This window comes from Perognathus longimembris, chromosome 2 (assembly GCF_023159225.1).
Source record: "Perognathus longimembris pacificus isolate PPM17 chromosome 2, ASM2315922v1, whole genome shotgun sequence".
Classification (NCBI taxonomy): domain Eukaryota; kingdom Metazoa; phylum Chordata; class Mammalia; order Rodentia; family Heteromyidae; genus Perognathus; species Perognathus longimembris.
Genome location: NC_063162.1, coordinates 66,677,131 through 66,698,407, shown reverse-complemented (window position 1 = coordinate 66,698,407; position 21,277 = coordinate 66,677,131). Strand labels below are relative to the sequence as shown.

Genomic DNA, 21,277 nt, shown 5'->3' with positions numbered 1-21,277 from the left:
AGCGTGAGCCTTGCTATACTGACTTGTGTATGCAAGCTTCCTCTCCCTGTCCTATGCCCTCCCAGCTGTGCTATGAACTAAGGGCCTTATGCTTGCATGTGGTGACAGTGGTGTATCCCCATCCCTTGCGTTTTAATCCTGAAAAAAAAACTTTAAACCTTTTTTTTATAATGCCAGTACTCGGGCCTGAACTTGGGGCCTGGGTGCTGTCCCTGAGTTTTTGTTCTTAAGGCTAGTGTTCTTCCACTTGAGCAACACACTTCCAGTTTTTTTTGCCTTTTTTTTTTTTTTTTTGGTAGTTTACCTAAGAGTCTCCTGGGCTTTCCTGCCCAGGCTGGCTTCAAACCATGATCCTTGGATCTCAGCTTCCTGACTAGCTTGGATTATAGGCGTGAGCCCCTGGCTGTCTGGGCATTAGCCTCTTAATGAGGAGCTCTCTGGTCAGAAGGCTGAGGTAGAGCCACAGGAAGCACCTGTCATCTACTCCCAGTTCTACCTGCAGAGGGCAGTCTGCTCTGGAGAGCAGCGTGCCCGGGTTTAGGTGTGGGGTGGGGTGGTGTGGAGACAGCTTTGGATCCCACTCTGCAGAGCTCTCCGCTCTCTCTGAACCCAGCTTCCCAAGTGTGCCTCTGCCAGAGGGCTGGTGGTTCCGTCTCGGAAGCTGCCAGCTGCTTGGGACGGAATTTGGTGTTCTGAAGTGATATTCCTTCTTCTTGGAAGGACCTGTGATTTTTAAAATTTATTTTTATTTTTTGCCAGTCCTAGGGCTTGAACTCAGGGCCTGGGCACTGTCCCTTGCTTCTTTTTGCTCAAGGCTAGCACTCTACCACTTGAGCCACAACATCACTTCAGCATTTTCTTTTTATGTAGTGCTGAGGAATTGAACCCAGGGTTTTGTGCATGCTAGGCAAGCACTCTACTGCTGAGCCACATTCCCAGCCCTGTGATTTTTTTTTTCCCCCTGCAAGTCTCAAAAAGTATCCGAACTTCCCAAAAGTCACCAAAAACCTAGATTCCATTACTTCCAGTCACTGCCTTTTCTCAAGCTAAGTTTTCTCCTGTGGCTTACCTGTTTCTTCTCCCTTTAAGGTGGTGACGCCCTGCTGTGTGCAAGTCCACTCGGAACAGGTCAGTCCTTTGTGTTTCTTTTGGGGGCTTTTATTTTCTAGTAGCTCTCTCTCTCTCTCTCTCTCCTCTCCTCTCTCTCTCTCTCTCTCTGTCTCTCTCTCTCTCCCCCCTCTCTTCCCCCCCTCTACCAATATCAAATTTACTGGGCTTGCTTGCTCAGCCGGCACTCTACCACCTGAGCCATGCCTCCAGCCTGATTACTTTCTTCCTGGTTATTTTGGAGATGGAGTCAAACCAACTTTTCTATGGTGGTTGGCCTCCAATTACCAGCCTCTCAATTGTAGCCTCCATCCTGCGCATGCTTTGTTTGGCTTGTCCTCATAAGCTGTTCTTCTCAGACCTTTTTTTAGCCCAGAGCTCTGTAGGTCCTTTGGCTTCTAGACACTTGGACTTTTTTGCCTTAAAAGGAGAGAACCCATGTGCCCCTTTGTAGGAACTTCCTTTGGGTTCGGTGAAATTAACCTCCAGGGCTTCATTTCCCTAGCTTTTCCCCTTCCTGTCCTCATGATAAAGCGACACAGTCAGGGAGCATGCGTCACAGGTGGCTGTGCGAAGAGAGTTGATGTAATGATTTGTGGACATTCAGCCCTGACAAATGCCATATTTTTATCTGATGAAAGGTAAACATGCAATAACACTTGCTCTTGTCATTAGGTAAATAGGAATTTTGATCTACTTTTTAAATGAAACACTAGGTCACCCCTCCTCTGTCCCAGGTTTTAAACCTTGTTTCTGGTGACTTACTAGCTTCCAGGGTAGTACCTGCAGGGGCCCCTCGGGCAGGGGATTCCAAGCCACCTCTGGCTGGTGGGGAAGGAGCGCCCTCCACTGCGCTGTTGCTGCTGTCCCTTTGGTGACTGGGTGGCAGGCTTCCAGCCCTAAATTTTGGTGCATAACTCATCCAGCTGGGTTTGCTGAGGCTTTGCCTGTCTTGCTGCCTCTGTGCCTCTGTGGGTGGGGAGGCCTGCAGTCATGATGCCTGTCCATGTTCTCTGTGGGATGAAGTGTGACAGATGCCCCACCGCTTGCTCTCCTGACACAGCTCAGTCCAGATCCTGGCCTTACTGCTGAGCCTCAGTTTCCTTTTTTTTTTTTTTTTTTGCTGGCCCTGGGGCTTCAGTTCAGGGCCTGGGCACTGTCCCTGAGCTTCTTTGTGTTCAGAGCTAGTGCTCAACCACTTGAACTATAGCACCATTTCTGGCTTTTTCTAAATAGTTTTCTGAATAGTTCATTGGAGACAAGTCTCATGGACTGCCCTGCCCAGGCTGGCTTTGAACTCTGATCCTCAGATCTCAGCCTTCTGAGTAGCTAGGATTATGGATGTGAACCACACCTCTACTTCCTTCTTTTTGGTGATTAATTTGGTGATTAAGGGTCTCACTGACTTTCCTACCTGGGCTGGCTTTGAACCATGATCCTCAGATCTCAGTCTCAGGGTGTGATCCCAGTTAGACAAATATTGGGAATGTTGTGAGCTGAGGGCCCCAGGGTGGGGGACACTGGCTCCTATCCAGGCTGCCTGTGGTGTCTAGCCCTGCCCTGAGTGGCCTCCCCTCTCCTCTCTGGGACTCACAGTGGGAGTGCAGCATGAAGCTGCTTAGCACCCCACTTGGACAGGCTGTGGGTGCTGCTCCCATTTTCCTACAATGCCCCAGCTTGCCCCAGCTCTGTTCCTGAGAGGGTCTTCGAGCCCAGCTTTGTTGTCATTTCCCCCCTCCACCCGCCCCCCGCCCCATGCCAGCCCTAGTGGAGAGCTGCATCTATAAACCAGGCCTAAAGGGGTCTCTACAAGACTGGTTACCAGCCGTGGCAACTTAGAGTTGAGGACACCATGCCCAAATGCCAGGAGCTAGGCCTGGGTTCTACCTGTATCAGGACATACCTCACTTGATGTTTGTGTACACAAATGTGGTCTCTAGGAGAGGGGCTCAGCCTGGCTCTTGCACATTTTCTAGGCCACTCTCTCTGTATGTGAATAAATGAATGTGTGTCTACTATGTGGCACTGTTGTTTGTATTTGAGTGTATGGATAGGCACATATGTGTAATGGTTTCACGTGTGGATATATTACACGCGTGTAGTTCTGCATGTGAATGTGTTATACACACATGTTATATTTATATGTCGATGTCTATATTATGCTTATAACTGTTAGCTGTATCTGCATATATATTGTGTATGATTTTCATATGCATATGCATTTAGCATGTGATTTTGGTGGTTGTGTACATGAGTTTCTGTGTGTAGTATGTAATCGTCATCCATATATTATATGTGTCTGTTATGATGTGATTTTTTTCTTTCGCCTTTTTTTTTCCCAGTCCTGGGGCTTGAACTCAGGGCCTGAGCACTGTCCATGGCTTCGTTTTGCTCAAGGCTCGCACTCTACCACTTGAGCCACGGTGCCACTTCTGGCTTTTTCCGTTTATGTGGTGCTGAGGAATTGAACTTCATGCATTCTAGGCAAGCACTCTACCACTAGGCCACATTCCCAACTCTATGCATGTGATGTTTATGATTCTATGAAGATATATGAACATCACTTGAGGATGGGAATAGCTTGTGGGATGTGTATACTTGAGTGATTTTATTGTGTTAACACAGTGTACTCATACAAAAAACCCTACCTGTGTAACCTCCTAGACTATTGGATGTTATTTCATGTCTATATGTGTCAGTACCAGAGCTGGAAGTGATGACCTCATATTCTTGTTTGGCTTTTTTGATTAAGTCCGGTACTCTACTAATTGAGCCACACCTCCACTCCCATCTTTTCTTTTTTTATGTCAGTTCTGGGGCTTGAGCTCAGGACCTGGATGCTGTCTCTGAGCATTTTTGCTCAAGGTTAGCATGCGCCATGTCTGTACTTCCAGTTTTTCGGGTGGTTAATTGGAGATGAGTGTCTCAGACATTTTCCTGCTTAGGCTGGCTTTGATCCATGATCCTCAGATTTCAGACTCCTGAGTAGCTAAGACTACAGGTATGAGCCCCTGGCGCTTGTCTCCTATTGCTCTCTGTGTGTGTGTGTGTGTGTGTGTGTGTGTGTGTGTGTGTGTGTTTGTGTGTGTGTGTGTGTGTGTGTGTATGCCAGTGCTGGGGCCTGAACTCAGGGTCTGGGTGCTGTCCCTGAGCTTTTGTTCGACGTTACTCTTCTACTTCAGCCATAGCTTTTTTTTTTTTTGGCCAGTCCTGGGCCTTGGACTCAGGGCCTGAGCACTGTCCCTGGCTTCTTCCCGCTCAAGGCTAGCACTCCGCCACTTGAGCCACAGCGCCGCTTCTGGCCGTTTTCTTGTATATGTGGTGCTGGGGAATTGAACCTAGGGCCTCGTGTATCCGAGGCAGGCACTCTTGCCACTAGGCTATATCCCCAGCCCTCAGCCATAGCTTTAACACTTAAGGATTTTTTTTTTTTGTAGTTGATTGAAAATAAGAGTCTCACAAACTTTCCTGCTCTGGTTGGTGTCGAACTGTGATCCTCAGATCACAGCCTCCTGAATAGCTGGAATTAAAGGTGTGAGCCCCTACCACCTGGCTTGTATTATTACTTTATAAATGAGTTTATCCTTTTAACTGTCTTTGTGAAGAACTGGCACACGCAAGCACACATGTGAGTGTGCACACACACACACATGCACGCACATACACACAGGCCCAGGCCTGCCCCAGGTCAGGATATCAACCACCATCTCTACCTACAGTCTGCTGGAAGGTCAGAGGGAGGTAAGCTGTGGGACCTGCCACTTCCCACGGCTGGGCCTTTGGGCCCCTTCTGCATGCTGACCTGCTGGAGGTGTTCTATAGGTGACCATGGAGTCAGAGAACAACGATGAGAAGCACAGGATGGTGTGTGCTCTGCTTTAGACGAGTGGCAGCACGGAGCCCCACACACATGTGGGGTCCTTGAATCAGTGTGTTAGGAAGGCTGGGGCATCACTAGAAAATAAGAATGTTTTGGCTCTATTGTAATCTCAGCAGGAGTACATAAGGGTTGAACTGAGGGCCCTGTGCTTGCCAGGCAGCCCCTCTCCCACGTGAGCCATGTTCCCAGCCCCTTTTGCTTTGGTTTAGCTTTTCAATTAGGACCTTGTGGTTTTCCAGTGTCGCCAGTTTCTGACTGTGATCCCATTTATGCCTCTGAGTGGCTAAAGTCACGGCTATGAGCTACCTTGCCCAGCTTTTTTGTTGCTTACTTTTTTCCTGGGCTAGCATGAACTACAATCCTCCTTAGTTCCACCTCCCAAGTAGCTGGGATTACAGGTGTGAGCTCCCACACACTGCTCCATTGTAGCCTCAAGGGGCTACAGTGGTCTATGTCTGACTGACGTGTCACTATACAGCGTGTGGCTCTGTGTGATCTGACCATGCCAGTTCTGCCCTGTACTAAGCTCTCTGTGACCTTTTTTTTTTTTTTTCTTCTCTCTCTCTTTCAAATTGCTTTGACGGGCCCTTCTCCAGGTGTGGCCCTGGGCCAGCCACCTCAGCGTTGTGTGGAAACCACACATCCCCAGCCCAGCCAAGCCTCACCTGGAGTAGCTCCGGGGCTGGGGAGCTCTTGGTGGGAGGGGTGGGGTGTCAGTACAGCCAAGCCTCAAGCCTGAAGTAGGTGTCTCCACCCTTCTCAGCCACCCCCAGGCTGAGCTCTCTCATATGTTTTCCTGCAGACAGCTTTTCTCCCTAAAGCTGCTTTCTCTTAGCTGCAAGAGGAATCCACACAGGGGGAGAAAGTGGCCCCAGCCCAGTGGCCCCAGCCGAATCCCTGCGTGGGGCTTGTGGGGAGGGGCCTGTGTGGGTGGGCGGGCCCCCCTTCCACTGGGATGAACTGGGACGAGCTAGGATGAGGGGGTGCTTGCCTGCCCAGTGCTACTTCTCAGGACAGAGAGCAAGCAATCTTGTTTTCTTTCCTGGCACGGAATGGATTGAGAACCTTCTGGAATAGGCCCTGTCAGTTTGAATTGGCACACAGTCTGACGTCCATACCCTGGCATGGCACCTGAGAGCCACTAGACTTGTGGCTAGGTTACCTGAGAACGGGTTTTATCTTCCTTAATAGCCATCCAATGAGTGCCTGCCTTGTGTTAGAAAAGTGAAGGAAGTCTCAAAGGTCACAGCCAGTGACACAGACAAGTCATGGCCAGTCATGGCCCAGCCATAGCTCTGTGTGTGTGTGTGTGTGTGTGTGTGTGTGTGTGTGTGTGTGTGTGTGTGTGTGTGTGTGTGTGTATGTATATCCTGGGACTTGAAATCAGGGCCTAGATACCATTCCTGAGTTTCTTTTTGTTTTGTTCTACACTAGAGCCACAGCTCTACTTCAGCTTTTTGAGTGGTTAATTCAAGATAAGAGTCTCTTGGACTTTTCCTGCCTGGATTGGCTTTGAACTGAAATCCTGAGTAGCTGGGATTGGCTGTGGCTATATTTCTAAAGATAAAGATGCTGCCATTGGGGCAAACCCCTTGCATCCAGTGAGTAGAACTCACTGAGTTTCTGGGTCTTGGTGCCTCGCCTGTTCTCAGAACATGTTGGAGATGGGCAAGGGTTGGAAAGCGTGCCCGTGGTTGCATTGCTTTTGGCTGCTGATGACAGGCAGCAAGCCAGCCAGCAGGGAGGGATTTGTTGATCACTTCTGGTCTCAGTGCTACTAATGCTGAGGCAAGCAGGCGCCTCCTTGGGCCCCTCCTCCCTTCCCTCTTCCCCTCTGACCTCTGGTGCTGTTGCTGGTCATGCTGATGTGGCTTCTCCAGCTCTGTGATTCTTCAGCCTTGCAAGTAGGGAGCCAATGCCTGCCTGACATTCCCTCACAGCCATGGCCAGTGGTCAGATTTGCACACACCTCTGCTCCCTGGGATCTGAGTTCCCCTGAGCATGCCACTGGGTGCCAGGGCTGCTCGCCTGCTCTGTTCCACCCTGGTTAGCTCTTCCTCTACCTGGTCCTGTGCCCACTTCATGCCAGCCTCTTCAGTTCTTCAGGGGTTACCTGAGGGCGGAGCCTTCCTGCATTCCAGGTCTGCCAGGCCTGGGTATGGCATTTGGAAACTGTCCGTCATCATTTGCTCTTTGACAGAGAAGAGGCAGTGATGGACTGCACCTGCCGGATGTGACGAGGCTTTGTGACAGCAATGTCCCATGAGCACCTGGGGCGGGGTGGAGGCTTTCTGACTTGGGAGGAAGAAACCTTCCCTATGGGAGCTATGCAGTGATCCTGTGGCTGTTTACCTGGGACGTTTGCTTTCCTGTTTCTTTTCCAGGGTCAGAATCTTTTTTGGCTGATTGCTGTTGCTTACAAAAGTATAAAGCTGAGTTTCAAGCTGGGCTGTCAATTGGTGTGGTTGATAGCAGGAGCTCAGAAGCAGATTGGCCTTTGTAAAGCTGAACAATAGCCACAAAGCAGAGAGCTAGGTGCCGAGTTTCCTGGGAGCAGTGGGAAAAGGAAACCTCTGTTACTGACAGGCCTCTTAGCTGAAAAAAGAGACTAGAGCAAGAACCAGCAGAGGAAATGCCTCCTGTGGGTTGACAGGTCTGGAGGGTGCTGACTCAGGCATGTGGGTAGGCGCTGAGCTCAGAGCTATAGGCCAGATGTTTCTGTCTGTTCATAGGTGTCCTGCCACAATCATTGTAGCAAAAGCTATGGTGAGCTTCTGTCTTTCAGAGACAGCATCTTAGAAATAGAAAGGAAGCAAGGCTGCTTTCTCATCTGCTTGTATCACCCTGTGGTGGTGTTCTAGAAAATAGGATTCTCTCTGAATGGAAGAGAAAGTTCCTCACATCAGGTCCAGGACTATCTATCCTGGCTGTGGCACTGGATAACCCTGTGACTTTGATCTTAGTCCTTTCACTCTCGAGGACTCTGCTTTGCTCCTCTGTCGCATGAAAGTCCTCAGCATGGGTGATGCATGTGGGTGAGTGTGAGCAGAGAGAGCTTGCTAGGCCATTCCTTGGAGCTGGAGGACAGCGAAGTTTTTCTTCAGCCTTACTGTGTTTTCTGTCTTTATCTTTGTCTCTTGCCTTCTGAAGGGAGGGAACCAGTGGGATGAGCCCCCGCCCGTGTCCACTGCTTCCCCAGGGGGTGGGCAGTCACAGAGTAGGCTTAGATTGCTCTGTGTCCTGCCAGGCTCTGGAGCCCATGTACCGCGCCCATTGGTAAAGTTGCTGGTTTCCATGATCCTTAGACGTGGCTGACAGTGGCCTAAACAAGCAACCTGACAGATTTTCATCCAATTTCAGTGGCAAAGGTCTTCCTTCATCTTGTGTTTGTTTTCATGTTGCCATCCAGCAAGTTGATGCGTATGGGTGCACTCTGGGGAGTGGGAGTGGCCTTTGTGTGGGCACCCTGGAGTCCACGCATGTGGCCGATTCTCCACCAGCACTGCTAGGTCCAGCCAGCCCTACAGAAGTGTCATACTATTTACAGAGTGGCCATGCAAGAGGCCTGGCCTGTGTCCCTGGCTTCTTCCGGTGGCCTCCTGGTGGCCTTCCGGTGGCCGTGTGCGGGCCAGTGGCAGCCACAAGTCAGGAGCACGCCCACACAGACTGTTTTACAGTTTCTCATGTGGAGGAGAGGCGTGCGAGAATAGTTTCTCAGTCACAGTGACTTCAGTTCTCTTAAAGGGATACTAGTGAGCCAGGCTGTTGGTGCAGCTCTGAGTTGTAGAGGGTAAGGCTGGAGTTCTCAAACTGGGCTTTGCCTGTGAGGCCCCTGAAGTTGGTGCGCATGCGTGGTGTGGATGTTTCTGTGTCTGTGTCACTCCTGTGCATGTATGTGTGTTGGGTGGTTCCTGTTCTCACCTTATTCATTAAGGTTTATTTAAACTCACAAGAACACAGTTGTTCTGCCTGAAGGACAGACCAGCTACTCAGAAATCTGCTCATCCTTACATTTTCCAGAAACCCATGCTCGTCTCTCCACGAACCTCAGTTATTTTGGAAAGAATGGCCACCAGATGGTTGAGCATAAGCTGTAGATTGGTGAAAAAATCATCCATCAGCCGCTATGTCTGTAATCCAAGCTGTTCAGGAGGCTGAGGTCTGAGGATCACAGTAAGAAGCCAGTCAGGAAAGGACAGTTTGTGAAACTCTATCACCAATAAACCACCAAAGAGCCAGAAGTGGAAGTGGAACTGTGGCTCAAGTGATAGAATGCAGCCTTGAGCAAAAAATTTTGCTAAGGGATAGCACTAAGGCCCTGAGTTCAAGATCCAGTGTTGGCACCAAAAAGAAAAAAGAAAGAAAAGGACGAAAGGAAGGAAATTTTAATAAAAACAAATTTCAGCACTTAAGCTTTGCCTTTCTGGACTTAGAACGAGGTATGGAGGTCAGCCTGCTGACCCAGAGCTCAAGGCCTGAAGAGCTCTCTTCTACAGTGGTTTCATTGTATGACTTTTATCCCAAATGACTTCATATAAGTCCCTGTGTATGAATTTGTGGCCCCCAATGTTTGGACACTGGTCATATCCTGGTGACAAGTGACTTCTACCACCATGGCAAGGTTTTGGCACACAAAAACTTGGAGCTTTATACACAACAAAGTCAGCTGTGTGCTTACCACTGACCTTTGAAAATCTCCTGCAAGTACACAAGTGTGCACATGAACGGATTGGGCCACAGTCACCAGGAAAGCGGGCTATAGCTGGCTGAGACGTGCAGATTCCTCGGCTCTCTGATCTTCTTGACTTTCAAGAAGCAGAGAGAAAAGACTAGTGAGGCCTCTTAGATCAAAGCCCATGCATTCCATTTGATTCAGGGAACCAAAGTACACATCTGTGGTTTTAGCAAAAGCCGAGTGAGACCCCCCCCAAATAAATAATAATAATAATAATAACAAAAGTAGTAGTAGTAGTAATACAGATTGTACCTTGACACATCATAGTTACCCTAGAGAAATACTGTGGTTAACCTGAACATGAAGTATTGGAACTTTGGAGAGCTCGAGCACCTTGGAGGGTCTCTGTAAGAGGAGATTTGCTGGGGACTGGAGGCTCAGGCCTATAGTCCTAGCTGTTCAGGAGGATGAGCTTTGAGGATTGTGGTTCCAAACCAGCCTGAGCAGGAAAGTCTGAGAGACTTTTATCTCCAGTTAACCAGCAAAAAGCTGGAAGTGGTGCTGTGTGGCTCAAGTGGTAGAGCATCAGACTTGAGTGAAAAAGCTAAGGGACAGTGCTCAAGCTCTGAGTTCAAGCCCTAGTCCAAGTTTAAAAAAAAAATGGGGAGACCCTGAGCAGATGCAGAGCTGCAGGTAGGATGAAGCAAGCCAGGGAGAGCATGCTAAGGTTCGTCTCGCAAAGGTGTGCCGTGCCTGGGGTCTTGGTAAGCCAGGAGCTCCTGGGAGCACTGTCCCTGCTCAGGGTGGACCCTCATGGCCTTTCCCAGCTCTGGGTCCTAGGCAGCCTTGAGACCAGAATCTCATTTGGTCTTTCAAAATGTGGCTTGAGGGACCAGGGAGGGTTCCAGCTTCTGTGTCCTTGGAGCAAGTCCCTTGTGAAGGTTTATTCAGCATTCAGGGACCCTTAATATTAAGGTAAAAACTGAGAGCTAGGATAGGAATGGGGTGAAAGCTATAATACTTGTTTCTCTGATTGGAGACTTGAAAAATGTTTTATTGTTACTATAAAGATGATATACCGAAGGGTTACGGTTTATGTCAGGTAAAGAGAGTCCATTTCATTTTGAACAATGTTACCCCTTCCCTTGCTCTCTCTAGTTTTTCCCTCCTGTCCTCATCCACAACTTGAATAGATCATTTTCAGCATAGGGACTGAAGACGTTAAAAAACATTTTGGTTGCTAGGATTGGGGCTTGAACTCAGAGCCTGGGTGTTATCCCTTAGTTGTTGTTGTTGTTGTTTTCTCAAGTCTAGTGTTCTACCAGTTGAGCCACAGCTCCATTTCTGGCTTTTCAGGGGTTAATTGGAGATAAGATTCTCTTGAACTTTCTTTCATGCTCAGTCCGGTTTGGGATGGCAATCCTCAGATCTCAGCCCTCGTGTGGCTAGGATTACAGGCGTGAACCATTGGCTCCTGGAGCCAGGCCAGTTCTTATGGATGGTCCTAGAAGGGGCCCTGACTTTTGCTGATTGGAGGCTCGGTTCAGCTCTGTCCTGCAGGGTCTCCCCTAGGCTGCACTGGACCTGGTAAGCCTATAAGCAGAACTCTGGATATCTGTGGCTCCCAGAACGCCCCCCCCCCCCAACACCCCCTTGCAGGCTAAACTTTGATCTATACTTCTCTTTGATCTTGCCATCCCCTCCCACACCTAAAATAACAGCCGGCCCTGGGCTGTTCCCAGCTTGGAGGGCGGGAGTTGCCTGGATTTCTGGGAAAAGCATCCTGTTTTGAGCTTCTTGGCTGGAGCCTTACTGGTACCATCTGTAGCAGTTTACTTTCCACAGGGAAACGGGAAACCTTCTACACCGGAAAGAGAAAGCATTGAGCCCTCCCGCCACCCCACCCCCCCGCACCCCCTCCCTTTGTCACTGTCTCTACTGGGCCCCACAGCCATTGTCACCCTCTGCCCAGGGAGGGAATGAAGAGGCCTGCACTGTTGAGAGGTGCTGGCCGGTGGTGTCACCTTACACCCAACCTTAGCTAATGATTAAAAGCCCACAGGCCTGGGTCACACCTGTAGTGACTCCACATCTGTGCCACCAGGTGTGTGGGGCTCTGATCCCGGGCAGGATTCCCACAGGCATGGCTACTCACTTGTGTCTGAGGATTTGGGGTTTATGTGTCTCCCCAGATGCCTCTCTCTCTCTCTCTCTCTCTCTCTCTCTCTCTCTCTCTCTCTCTCTCTCTCTCTCCTCCCCCCCTTCCTTCTTTCCTCCCTTTCAACTCAGAGCCCCATACTTGCTTTTTCTGGGCTCTTGTTCTTGCTGGGCTGGTTAACTGGAGATCTAAGCGTCTCACTGATTTTTTTTTTTTGTGCCTGGGCACAGCCTCTTGAGAAGTTAGGATTATAGGTGTTGAGCTATGGGTGCTTGCCTTGAAGCAATGCTTTGTATGAATGAATGTTTCCAAGTCGACTGGCTGGCTGATGTCCACAGTGAATAAGGAACAAGGAATCATGTGTATTAATTAATGTGACTGGCTTTGAAAGTAGTGGCCATACTTGCTACAGGGCTGGTGTAGAGGGTGACTTGATGGTATAAATACTGATAGGGGTGGGGCACCCCCCCCCTTTGCTTTGTTTTCTTTCTTGGTGCTGGGTGTAAGCTCAAGAGCATGAGTTTGGTAAGCAGGTACTCTATCTGCTGACTCATGCCTCCTGCCCTTTTTTGCACTGGTTATTTTGGGGGTAGGGTCTCACCTCCTGTCTAAGTCTGTGATGGAGCATGACTCTTCTATTTTATGCCTCCTACTACATCTAGGCTAACAAGCAAGTCTCACAGACTTCTCTGCCCAGGTTAGCCTGGAGACACAATCCTTCCAGTCTCAGCCTCTCAGGTTGGTATGATGACAGGTCAACTACTGGTGCCATCTGTTTGCATCTTCTTTATTGCTTTGAATTGTACACCATGGAGTTGGAGGTGTGGCTTACCACTAGCCACTGAGTAAAAGCATTGGGTACTGAGTTTGGGTCCTGGTCTTGGAGCCCCCACCCCCCAAAAAAAAGAAAAGAAGAGAAGCCTGTGGCTGAGTGTCATTCTGACCTCAGATCATTGTGTTGGCACCACATTTAAATCACCTAGCTTGAAAACAAGCCTTGCCTTTTGAATATGCATTTACAGCCCAGAACCAGTCTGGGAGCCAGAATTCCCTGTCCTAGGATCTTCCCTTGCTGCCCTGCCCTTTGTCTCATGTGTGCTTTTGTGCCCTGGCATCGGAGAGCTCCTGTGTTCACAAGCAGGTGCAGAGGCTGTTTCCTTGGGCACCAAGAGAGCCCATGGAAGTCCTCGCTCTGTTTGCCCACCGCTTAGCTCTGGGTTTGTGTCCCTCTGTCCATCCTGAAAGCCAGGTGCTTGCTTGAGCAGCCCAGCCTTGTCCTGGTTGCTGGCACAATGGTATTTTCCAAGTGTATCAGTAACAGATTTGTTTAGAATATGTACTTCCCCTTGAGTGTTAGAAAACACTGCAGAAGAGAAAGAGGATATTTTGTGTTTACTGGAAACTGTCACATGAGGAGGCTGACCAGACAGAAGGAATGCAAATCATTCTGTTCTACCACATGTGTAATCGCATCAGTACTTTCCATGTGGGTGAAGCATTCTCATTTGGGCAGCAGTTTCTTTCCCAGTTGGGTGGCTGGGTGATGGTGACACCTTCCACCCCTGCCTTCCCCTGAGCTTCATGCAGGACAGGCAGCCTGGGCCAGTTTTTCCATGACGAAGGAGAATGGGGGCTTTCTGAGGGACAAGGTGGGCCGAGGGCCAGCTTGTAATGACCGTTAGTTTTGTTGTTTTGGGCTGGGACACAATATTGACGAGTACAACAGACTTTAAAGAGTATTATCTGAAATTTCTCCCTGCTGGGGTGTCTGTGGCTCATGCCTGTAATCCTACTCAGGTGGCTGAAATTTGAGGATTGTGATTTGAAGCCAGCTGGGCAGGAAAGTTTGTGAGACTCTTATCTCCAGTCAACCATCAAAAAACCAGAAGTGGAGCTGTGGCTCAAGTGGTAAAGCTCAAGAAAGAAAGAAAAGCTTGAATCCAAGCTCTTGAGTTCAAGCCCTAAGACTGGCATGAAAAAGTAAAAAATCTGGGCTGGGAATGTGGCTTAGCAGTAGAATGCTTGCCTTCCATTCATGAAGCCCGGATTCGATTCCTCAGCACCACATAAACAGAAAAAGCTGGAAGTGGCGCTGTGGCTCAAGAGGTAGAGTGCTAGCCACGAGCAAAATGAAGCCAAGGATAGTGCTCAGGCCTTAAGTCCTAAGCCCCAGCCAGACTGGCAAATAAAAAAGCTCAGTTACTAGGAACTTAAAAATTAGTGCTTAAAAAGTTAGTGCTTTAAAAGTCTGTCAGTAAAAAGAAGCAATGAAGCCTTTACCCATTTTGGGGGGAGGGGAGGGTGGTGGAATTTGAACCTAGAGCCTTGGTGCATGCTAGGTCAAATACTCTGTACTGAGCTCAGCTCTACTTGACTACTACATCCTCAGCTATGCTTCTTTCCTTTACCTTGGGGCTTTTGAGATGAAGGAAGATGGAAAGTTGTATTGAAAGAGGAATTTCAGCTTTCAGGGTTGAGAAATAACTGCCCCTTTTCAAAGCCCTCATAACTGAACTATGGGCTTCGCAGCCCTTATCCTAAGTGGCCTCTACAGTTGCAAAAAGGAAGTGGGTACAGGTCATGTGCCTTACCAGAAACCAACCCAGAATCGTATTAAGCCCCTGGCAGGAGGCCAGGGCCAGGACAGTCTGTGAAGTAACAAGAGAGGGTCAGCAATGTTAGGACTGGGAAATTCTAAACAGACAAAAATAATCTCAGTCTTTTAAAATGAGTTGTGAAGGGCTGGGCATGTGGCTTAGCGGTAGGGCGCTCGCCTGGCATGCCTGGACCCCTGGGTTCGATTCCCTGGAACCACATACACAGCAAAAGCCGGAAGTGGCACTCTGCCTCAGCTAGCCTTGAGCAGAAAGAAGCCAGGGACAGTGCTCAGGCCCTGAGTTCAAGGCCCAGGACTGGCAAAAAAAAAAAACAAATAAAATTTTAAAAAAATGAGTTGTGAAAAGGAGAAGGAGGAGGAGAGGAGGAGAAAGCGGAGGAAGAAGAAGAGGCGGAACCATTTGGAAAAGGAACTGCTAGGCTCAGGAGGCTGAGATCTCAGGATTGAGGTTTGAAGCCGGCCTGGGAAAGAAAGTCTGTGATACTCTTATTTCCAATCAACCAGCAAAAAGCTAGAAGTGGAGCTGTGGCTTGAATGGCAGAGGACTAGCCTTGAGCACAAAAAGCTCAGGGGACAGAACCCAGGCCCTGAGTTGAAGCCCTAGTACTGGCACAGAAAGAAAAAGCAAAAACATGTGCTAGAGAAGTCTGACCCTGGAGTATATATTTCGTGATATTAAGGACTTACTATTCACAATGATACTTCAGTTCTTCTAGTCTGGCAGTAGACCAGACACCCACAAGTCCTGGAAAATGATGAGTGATGCATTGCTGTGTGAAGGAGCTTTCTCGCAGAGGCTGCGGCAGGTCTTAGATAGCAAAAACATTGTGTGATCCTGGGTGACAGCCTCACAGAGAAGAAGGTCCTCAGGCCTGAGCCGGAGGCCACAGGAGCAGGAAGAGCTCTGAGCACTTAGATGCCTGTTACCTCAGCCTTTTCCTCCTCCTCCTCACTTTGCAGGTCTATTGGATCTTCCTATTTATATCAGTCATTTTCCCCTCCAGATTTCTCTCCCCCAGCTAGCTTTTTATACCCATATTGAGAAAGGAGAAGGGGACATTGAGACAGGGGAAAGTAGGGGAACCCCCACCCCCCCAGATACTGGGGGAGACTGGGGAGTTGCCCCAATTGTTTGGTCACTTTCCAAATGACTGCTGGTTTTTTTCCGATCTTTAAGATGGTATCTCAAGTCAGGCAGCTGAAACAAAGCACTGGGCAGGCACTGGACAGCGTAAACAGCAGGCATTTACTTTTCACAGTGCCACGAATTGGAGATGAATGTGTGGGCTGGCTTGGCTCCTTTTGAGTCCCTGGTTGGCTTGTAGATAAATGTCTTCTCCCTGTATGTTGTCTGTGTCCTAATCTCTTCCTTTCCTGTATGGACACCACAGTAAAACTGGATTAGAGACTCTCCTGATGACTCCATTTAAACTTGTATAAGCTGGATGGCAGATGCCTATAATCCTAGCCACTCAGGAGGCTGAGATCTGAGGATCTGAGGATCAAAGCCAGGAAAGCAGGAAGGTCCAGGAGACTCTTACCTCCAGTTAACCACCAGAAAACTGGAAGTGGCGCTGTGACTCAAAGTGGTAGAGCGCTAGCCTTGACCGAAAAAGCTCAGGGACAGCACTCAGGCCCTGAGGTCAAGCCCTACGACCCATAAAATCCCCCAAAGAACAACACCAACAACAAAACTTGCATCACCCCACCCCCTAAAGTTCACACCTTTGTTTTTTTTTTTTGTTTTTGTTTTTTTTTTGGCCAGTCCTGGGGACTGGACTCAAGGCCTGAGCACTGTCCCTGGCTTCTTCTTGCTCAAGGCTAGCACTCTGCCACTTGAGCCACAGCGCCCCTTCTGGCCATTTTCTGTATATGTGGTGCTGGGGAATCGAACCCAGGGCCTCATGTATATGAGGCAGGCACTCTTGCCACTAGGCCATATCCCCAGCCCCTAAAGTTCACACCTTTGAAAACAGTCACATTCTGAGATTCTACAAACACCCTGTAATGGGGCGCTATCTAGTCTCCAGATAGATGTGAATGAATATGTGAGGAATGCACTTAAGAAATGGGAACAGACTTTCTCACAGTCTGTAGAGCAGTGATTCATAATGTGTGCGTGTGCGCGTGTGCACGCGCACGTGTGTGTGTGCGTGCATGCATGCATGTACACGTGCATGGGTAATGATGCTTGAACCCAGGGCCTCACTTTCTTGATTAGCTTTTCTCCTTGTGGCTGGCGCTCTACCACTTGAGCCATGCCTCCACCTCTGTCTTTTGATGGTTCATTAGAGATAAGAGTTGCATGGACTTTTCTGCCTGGGTTGACTTCAAGCAGGATCCTCAGAGCTCAGCCTCCGGTGTAGCTACAATTACAGTGTGAGCCCCTGGGACCTGGCAGGAAGTGATCATCCTGACATTATGGTTTCTTACAGAAAACACTAGAGAGGCAAGTCCCCTCTTCCCCTCCCCCGCATGCCACCTCCTTCACTACTCCCTGAAGTTTGTAAGTGCTTACTTCCCGGGGGCCTCCCAGGTCAGGCGCTCAGCTGTGTTCTGAGGGTATGGAGGGCAGCATGACTTTCTGGTGATAGAGCTCACATTTCTTTGGTGGTACTGATGCTTGAACTCAGAGCCTCCTGCTTGCTAGGCTTTGCTCTACTCCCTTGGAGATGGACTCTAGGGGACTTTCCTGCTGAGGTTGGTTTCCCAAACCTTGATCCTTTGGATCTCAGCATCTTTGGCTCTGGTGATGGGACCTATATTCTGGTACATTCTCCTGGCATAGATCATCTTGTCCTGGAATGCCAGTCTGGGAAGGAGGGAAGGAATTTGCCTGCAGAGGATGGGGTGCTATTTTCTCCTTCTTGCCGCCTTCTTTGGGACTTTGGACTCATAACCATTTAGACACTCTTAAGTTCTTTTAAGAGGCTGGAGAGGCCTCTTAGAAAAGAGGGAAGGAGCCCTTTGCGTCTCTGGTAGTTCATATGCTCTGGGGTAGCATGCCTGGTCTTAGAAATGGCACAACTTCTCTCAAGGAAGAGTGTTGGTGATGAGATCCCAAAGCAAATGGCACCACCAAGTGCTTGGTCCCTGGATAGCTGTGAAGGCCTTGAAGGCTTGAGCCCTAGAATTGCCCTTCCCTACCTCAAGCCATTCGTAAGAGTGGAATGTCAGAGCCCAGGTGGTGCCCAGATACAGGAGGTTGAGATGTTACTTGTCTCAGATGTTAAAAGTTATATTGTAGCTCATGGCTATAATCCTAGGTACTCAGGAGACTGAGATCTGAGGGTCCTTGTTCAAAATAAACCTGGACAAGAAAGTCCATGAGACTTCTTACCCCAAATTAACCAGTAACAAGCAAATAAGACAGCCAGAAGTGAATCTGTGGCTCAAATGGTAGAATGCTAGCCTTGAGGAAGAACAAACAAACAAGAAAAGCTAAGCTCAGGCCCGGAGTACAAGCCCCAATAGTTACATAACATACAAGTAAGTAACATAGCATCAGAGAATGGAATGGTGTAGGTGTGTGGTACAGTGTTGCCTCTAAATACATATGTGCAGAATAAAGTCAAAGTTCCCTACTCACCATGGCTCAGCAGGGCTGTCTTGATATGGTGAGCAGTGGACCAACCTGTTTCAGTTTCATTTCCTGAATTTCCTATGAGAAAATAATGTGTATATCCTAGGAAAGAAAATAGGAGACTATTTGGTTTGTAAAAAGCCTTTGTGGATCTTTTACAGCTGGCCATTGGTGAGTCTTGGGCTGGCTAGAGAGACTCCTGCCTCCCTCCCGAGCAGTGTTTCGGCGGCTGCAGGAAGGGCCAGGGTGGCCCCTGGCCCCCTGCAGAATGTCACACTTGCAGTTCACTTCTGCACCCTGCTCTCCTGCTCCCACTGCATCCAGCCTGCTCTGACTCTGTAACTCCAGGAAGGCTGGCTTTATCATGTTTGTTTGTTTATGGCAGTACTTGGGCTTGCCTGGTTCTGTCCATTAGCTTTTTTTCTCTTTGCCACTTGAGCCACACCTACACTTCTGGCTTATTGGTAGTTAATTGGAGATAAGAGTCTCAAAGACTTATCTGCTTGGGCTGGCTTCCAACCATGATCCTCAGATCTCAGCCTTCTGAGTAGCTAGGATTACAGGTGTGAACCACTGTCACCTGGCTTTATTTTATTATTGCTTTCAGAACAAGTTTATATTGGGCTTTCTGACAGTAGAAAAATGAAAACAAAACAAAACCCCCAAACCTAGTCACTGCTTTTCTTTTTTTTGGGGGGGGGGGCTTTTCTTCTTAAATTCTTTTTTTTTAAATTTGTTTATTAATTGAACACAAATTTTTTTTACAAGGTGTTGTGCAAAAAGGGTACAGTTACATAGTAGGGCAGTGTGTACATTTCTTGAGATATCTTACGTCCTGTTTTTCTATCCTTTCTCTAGGTCAGGTAGACATATATACAATATACAATGTATCAAGAACATATATAGTATTCACAGACTTGGTCTCTACTGTCTCTCCGTCTCCCTTTGTTAACAGTCATATATCAGGGAGATCATGCCCCTTTGTTTTCTGTGTTCTAGGCTTGTCTCACTCAACATTATTTGTTCGAGTTCTGACCATTTCCCTGCGAATAACAATATTTCACCATTCCTAATCGCTATGTAGTATTCCATTGTGTATAAGTACCATATTTTTTGGATCCATTCGTCTGTGGAGGGGCATCTGGGTTGTTTCCATATTTTGGCTATTGTGAATTGTGCTGCGATAAACATGGAAGTACAAATGTCTTTTTGATATCTTAGGTTTTGCTGTTTAGGATAGATGCCTAGGAGTGGTATGGCTGGGTCATAGGGTAGGTCTATATTGAGCTTTTTGAGAAACCTCCATACTGTTCTCCAAAGTGGTTGTACTAATTTGCACTCCCACCAACAATGGAGAAGGGTTCCTCTTTCGCTGAATCCCCTCCAGCATTTGTTGTTTCCTGAGTTCAGAGTATAGGTCATTCTAACTGGGGTGAGGTGGTATCTCAGGGTTGTTTTTATTTGCATTTCCTTTACTAGCAGGGATGTTGAGCATTTCCTCATGTGTTTCTTTGCCATTTTTATATCTTCTCTTGTGAAGTCTCTCTTTAGCTCTTTTGCCCATTTCCTAATAGGTTTATTGGGCTTGGAGGGGCTTAGTTTTTTGAGTTCTCTGTAGATGACAGATATCAGGCCTTTGTCTGTTGCTGTGCTGGTAAATATCCTTTCCCATATCGTTGGCTGTCTTTCTATTTTGGTGGCTATGTCCTTAGCTGTGCAGAAGCTTTTTAATTTGTAGTAGTCCCATTTGTTGAGTCTTTCCCCTATTTGTTGTGCCCTGGGACTCTATTCAGGAAGTTCCTTCCTGTGCCTATAAGTTCTAGCGTCTTTCCTACTCTGTCCTTCAGTAGTTTCAAGGTTTCAGGTCTGATATTGAGGTCCTTGATCCATTTTGAGTTGATCTTGGTGCATGGTGATAGGCTTGGGTCTACTGCTTTTCTATTGTGGGTCTCACCTCTTTGGAGGAGGCAGCTGTCCCTGTGGTTTAAAGGACCAGCCTGACTGGTGAAGCTGCCTTCATGCAAAGCTACAGATGGCTTGGCTGTTTCATACATGTGTGGCCTGGGGCAGCTGATTCATCAGGGAGCTTTGGTCCCCTAAAAAGGGAGCATTTCAGTAAGGAACAGATTTGGAGATTCTTACTAGTGTATGTGCTCTTTTGACATTATTTGACTATGAGATTCATTTTGCCCGTAGCTTTTAAGGCTGATCTGAGAAGTCACATTTCTCTAAATGAGTATCAGACCTCTCTGTGTCTAAAACTCCACTGTCTTCTCAGAGCCCCCTGCTTAGCTGTTCTTTGTCAGGGGACAGTGTAGATAAGAATTGCATTCCAAGGTCCCAGGGCACAGAACAAGGCTCTAGTCAGAAAACCCAGCAGGAGTCTCCAGGGCAGGAATGTCAGTGTGCCCAGAGCTAGGAGTGGGGGCATGGCATTCCCAGGACCGCTGTGGGTTGGGGTTACTCTTTTTGTGTCTCAGGACATGGAATGAGCAGGGCTGTCCTGGCTGAGCCCTCAGAGGCCAAGCTAGCATGTGTGCTCTGGCTTCGTCCCTGGAGCGTTCCCAGCTCTGGTTCCCACCCTCTGGCTTTTCCATGTGATATGCTCCTGTGACCACACCACGGCCTTGGGACAGTCAGGTTTGAGGGGCCCCTGCAGGAGCAGTGCAACTCCACAGAAGGAAGGAAACCATTCATTAACTTTTTTTTTCTTTTTTTTTTGTGGCAGTACTGGGGCTTGAATTTGGGGCCTGGGTGCTGCCCCTTAGTTTTCTGTTCAAGGCTGGCATTCTACCTTCTGGCTTTTATTTTTCTCTTGGTTACTTGGAGATAAGAATCACATGGGGCTGGGAATATGGCTTAGTGGTAGATGCTTGCCTAGTGTTTATGAGGCCCTGGGTTCGATTCCTTTATTTCCACATAAGCAGAAAAAAACCCAAAGTGGTGCTGTGGCTTAAGAGGTAGTGCTAGCCTTGAGCAAAAAAGAAGCCCAGGAATAGTGTCCAGGCCCTGAGTTCAAGCCCCAGGACTGGCACAAAAAAAAAAAAAAAAAAAAAAAGGAAGAAAGAATCTCATTGGACTTCCTGCCTGGGCTGGTTTCAAATTTCAGTCTTCAGATCTTGGCTTTCTATGTAGCTGAAATTATAGGCCTGAGCTACTGGCACTCAGTTGAGTGGCTGAAAACCATGATGGTGAGTGGGCTTCTGGAAACATCTTTTGCAGGAATAGTAAGTTAATTAATTGAAAATGGGAAAAGT

General features: G+C 48.2%; 1 protein-coding gene across 6 annotated transcripts in view; it reads left to right on the top strand.

Annotated features, from left to right (window-relative positions):
- The window catches only part of Tns3 (tensin 3), a 204,685-nt gene that overhangs the window by 65,758 nt on the left and 117,650 nt on the right, over nucleotides 1–21,277 (top strand). For 4 of the 6 annotated variants that reach the window (XM_048339395.1, XM_048339394.1, XM_048339390.1 and 1 more), the window contains exon 4: nucleotides 1,090–1,128. The exons of the other annotated variants lie outside the window; for them this stretch is intronic. Coding sequence is in view for 2 of the 4 variants with exons in the window: in XM_048339390.1 (XP_048195347.1) it covers nucleotides 1,090–1,128 (39 nt within the window). In the remaining 2 variants the exon portion in view is untranslated. The remainder of the gene's footprint in view (nucleotides 1–1,089; nucleotides 1,129–21,277) is intronic. 6 annotated transcript variants of the gene reach the window in all.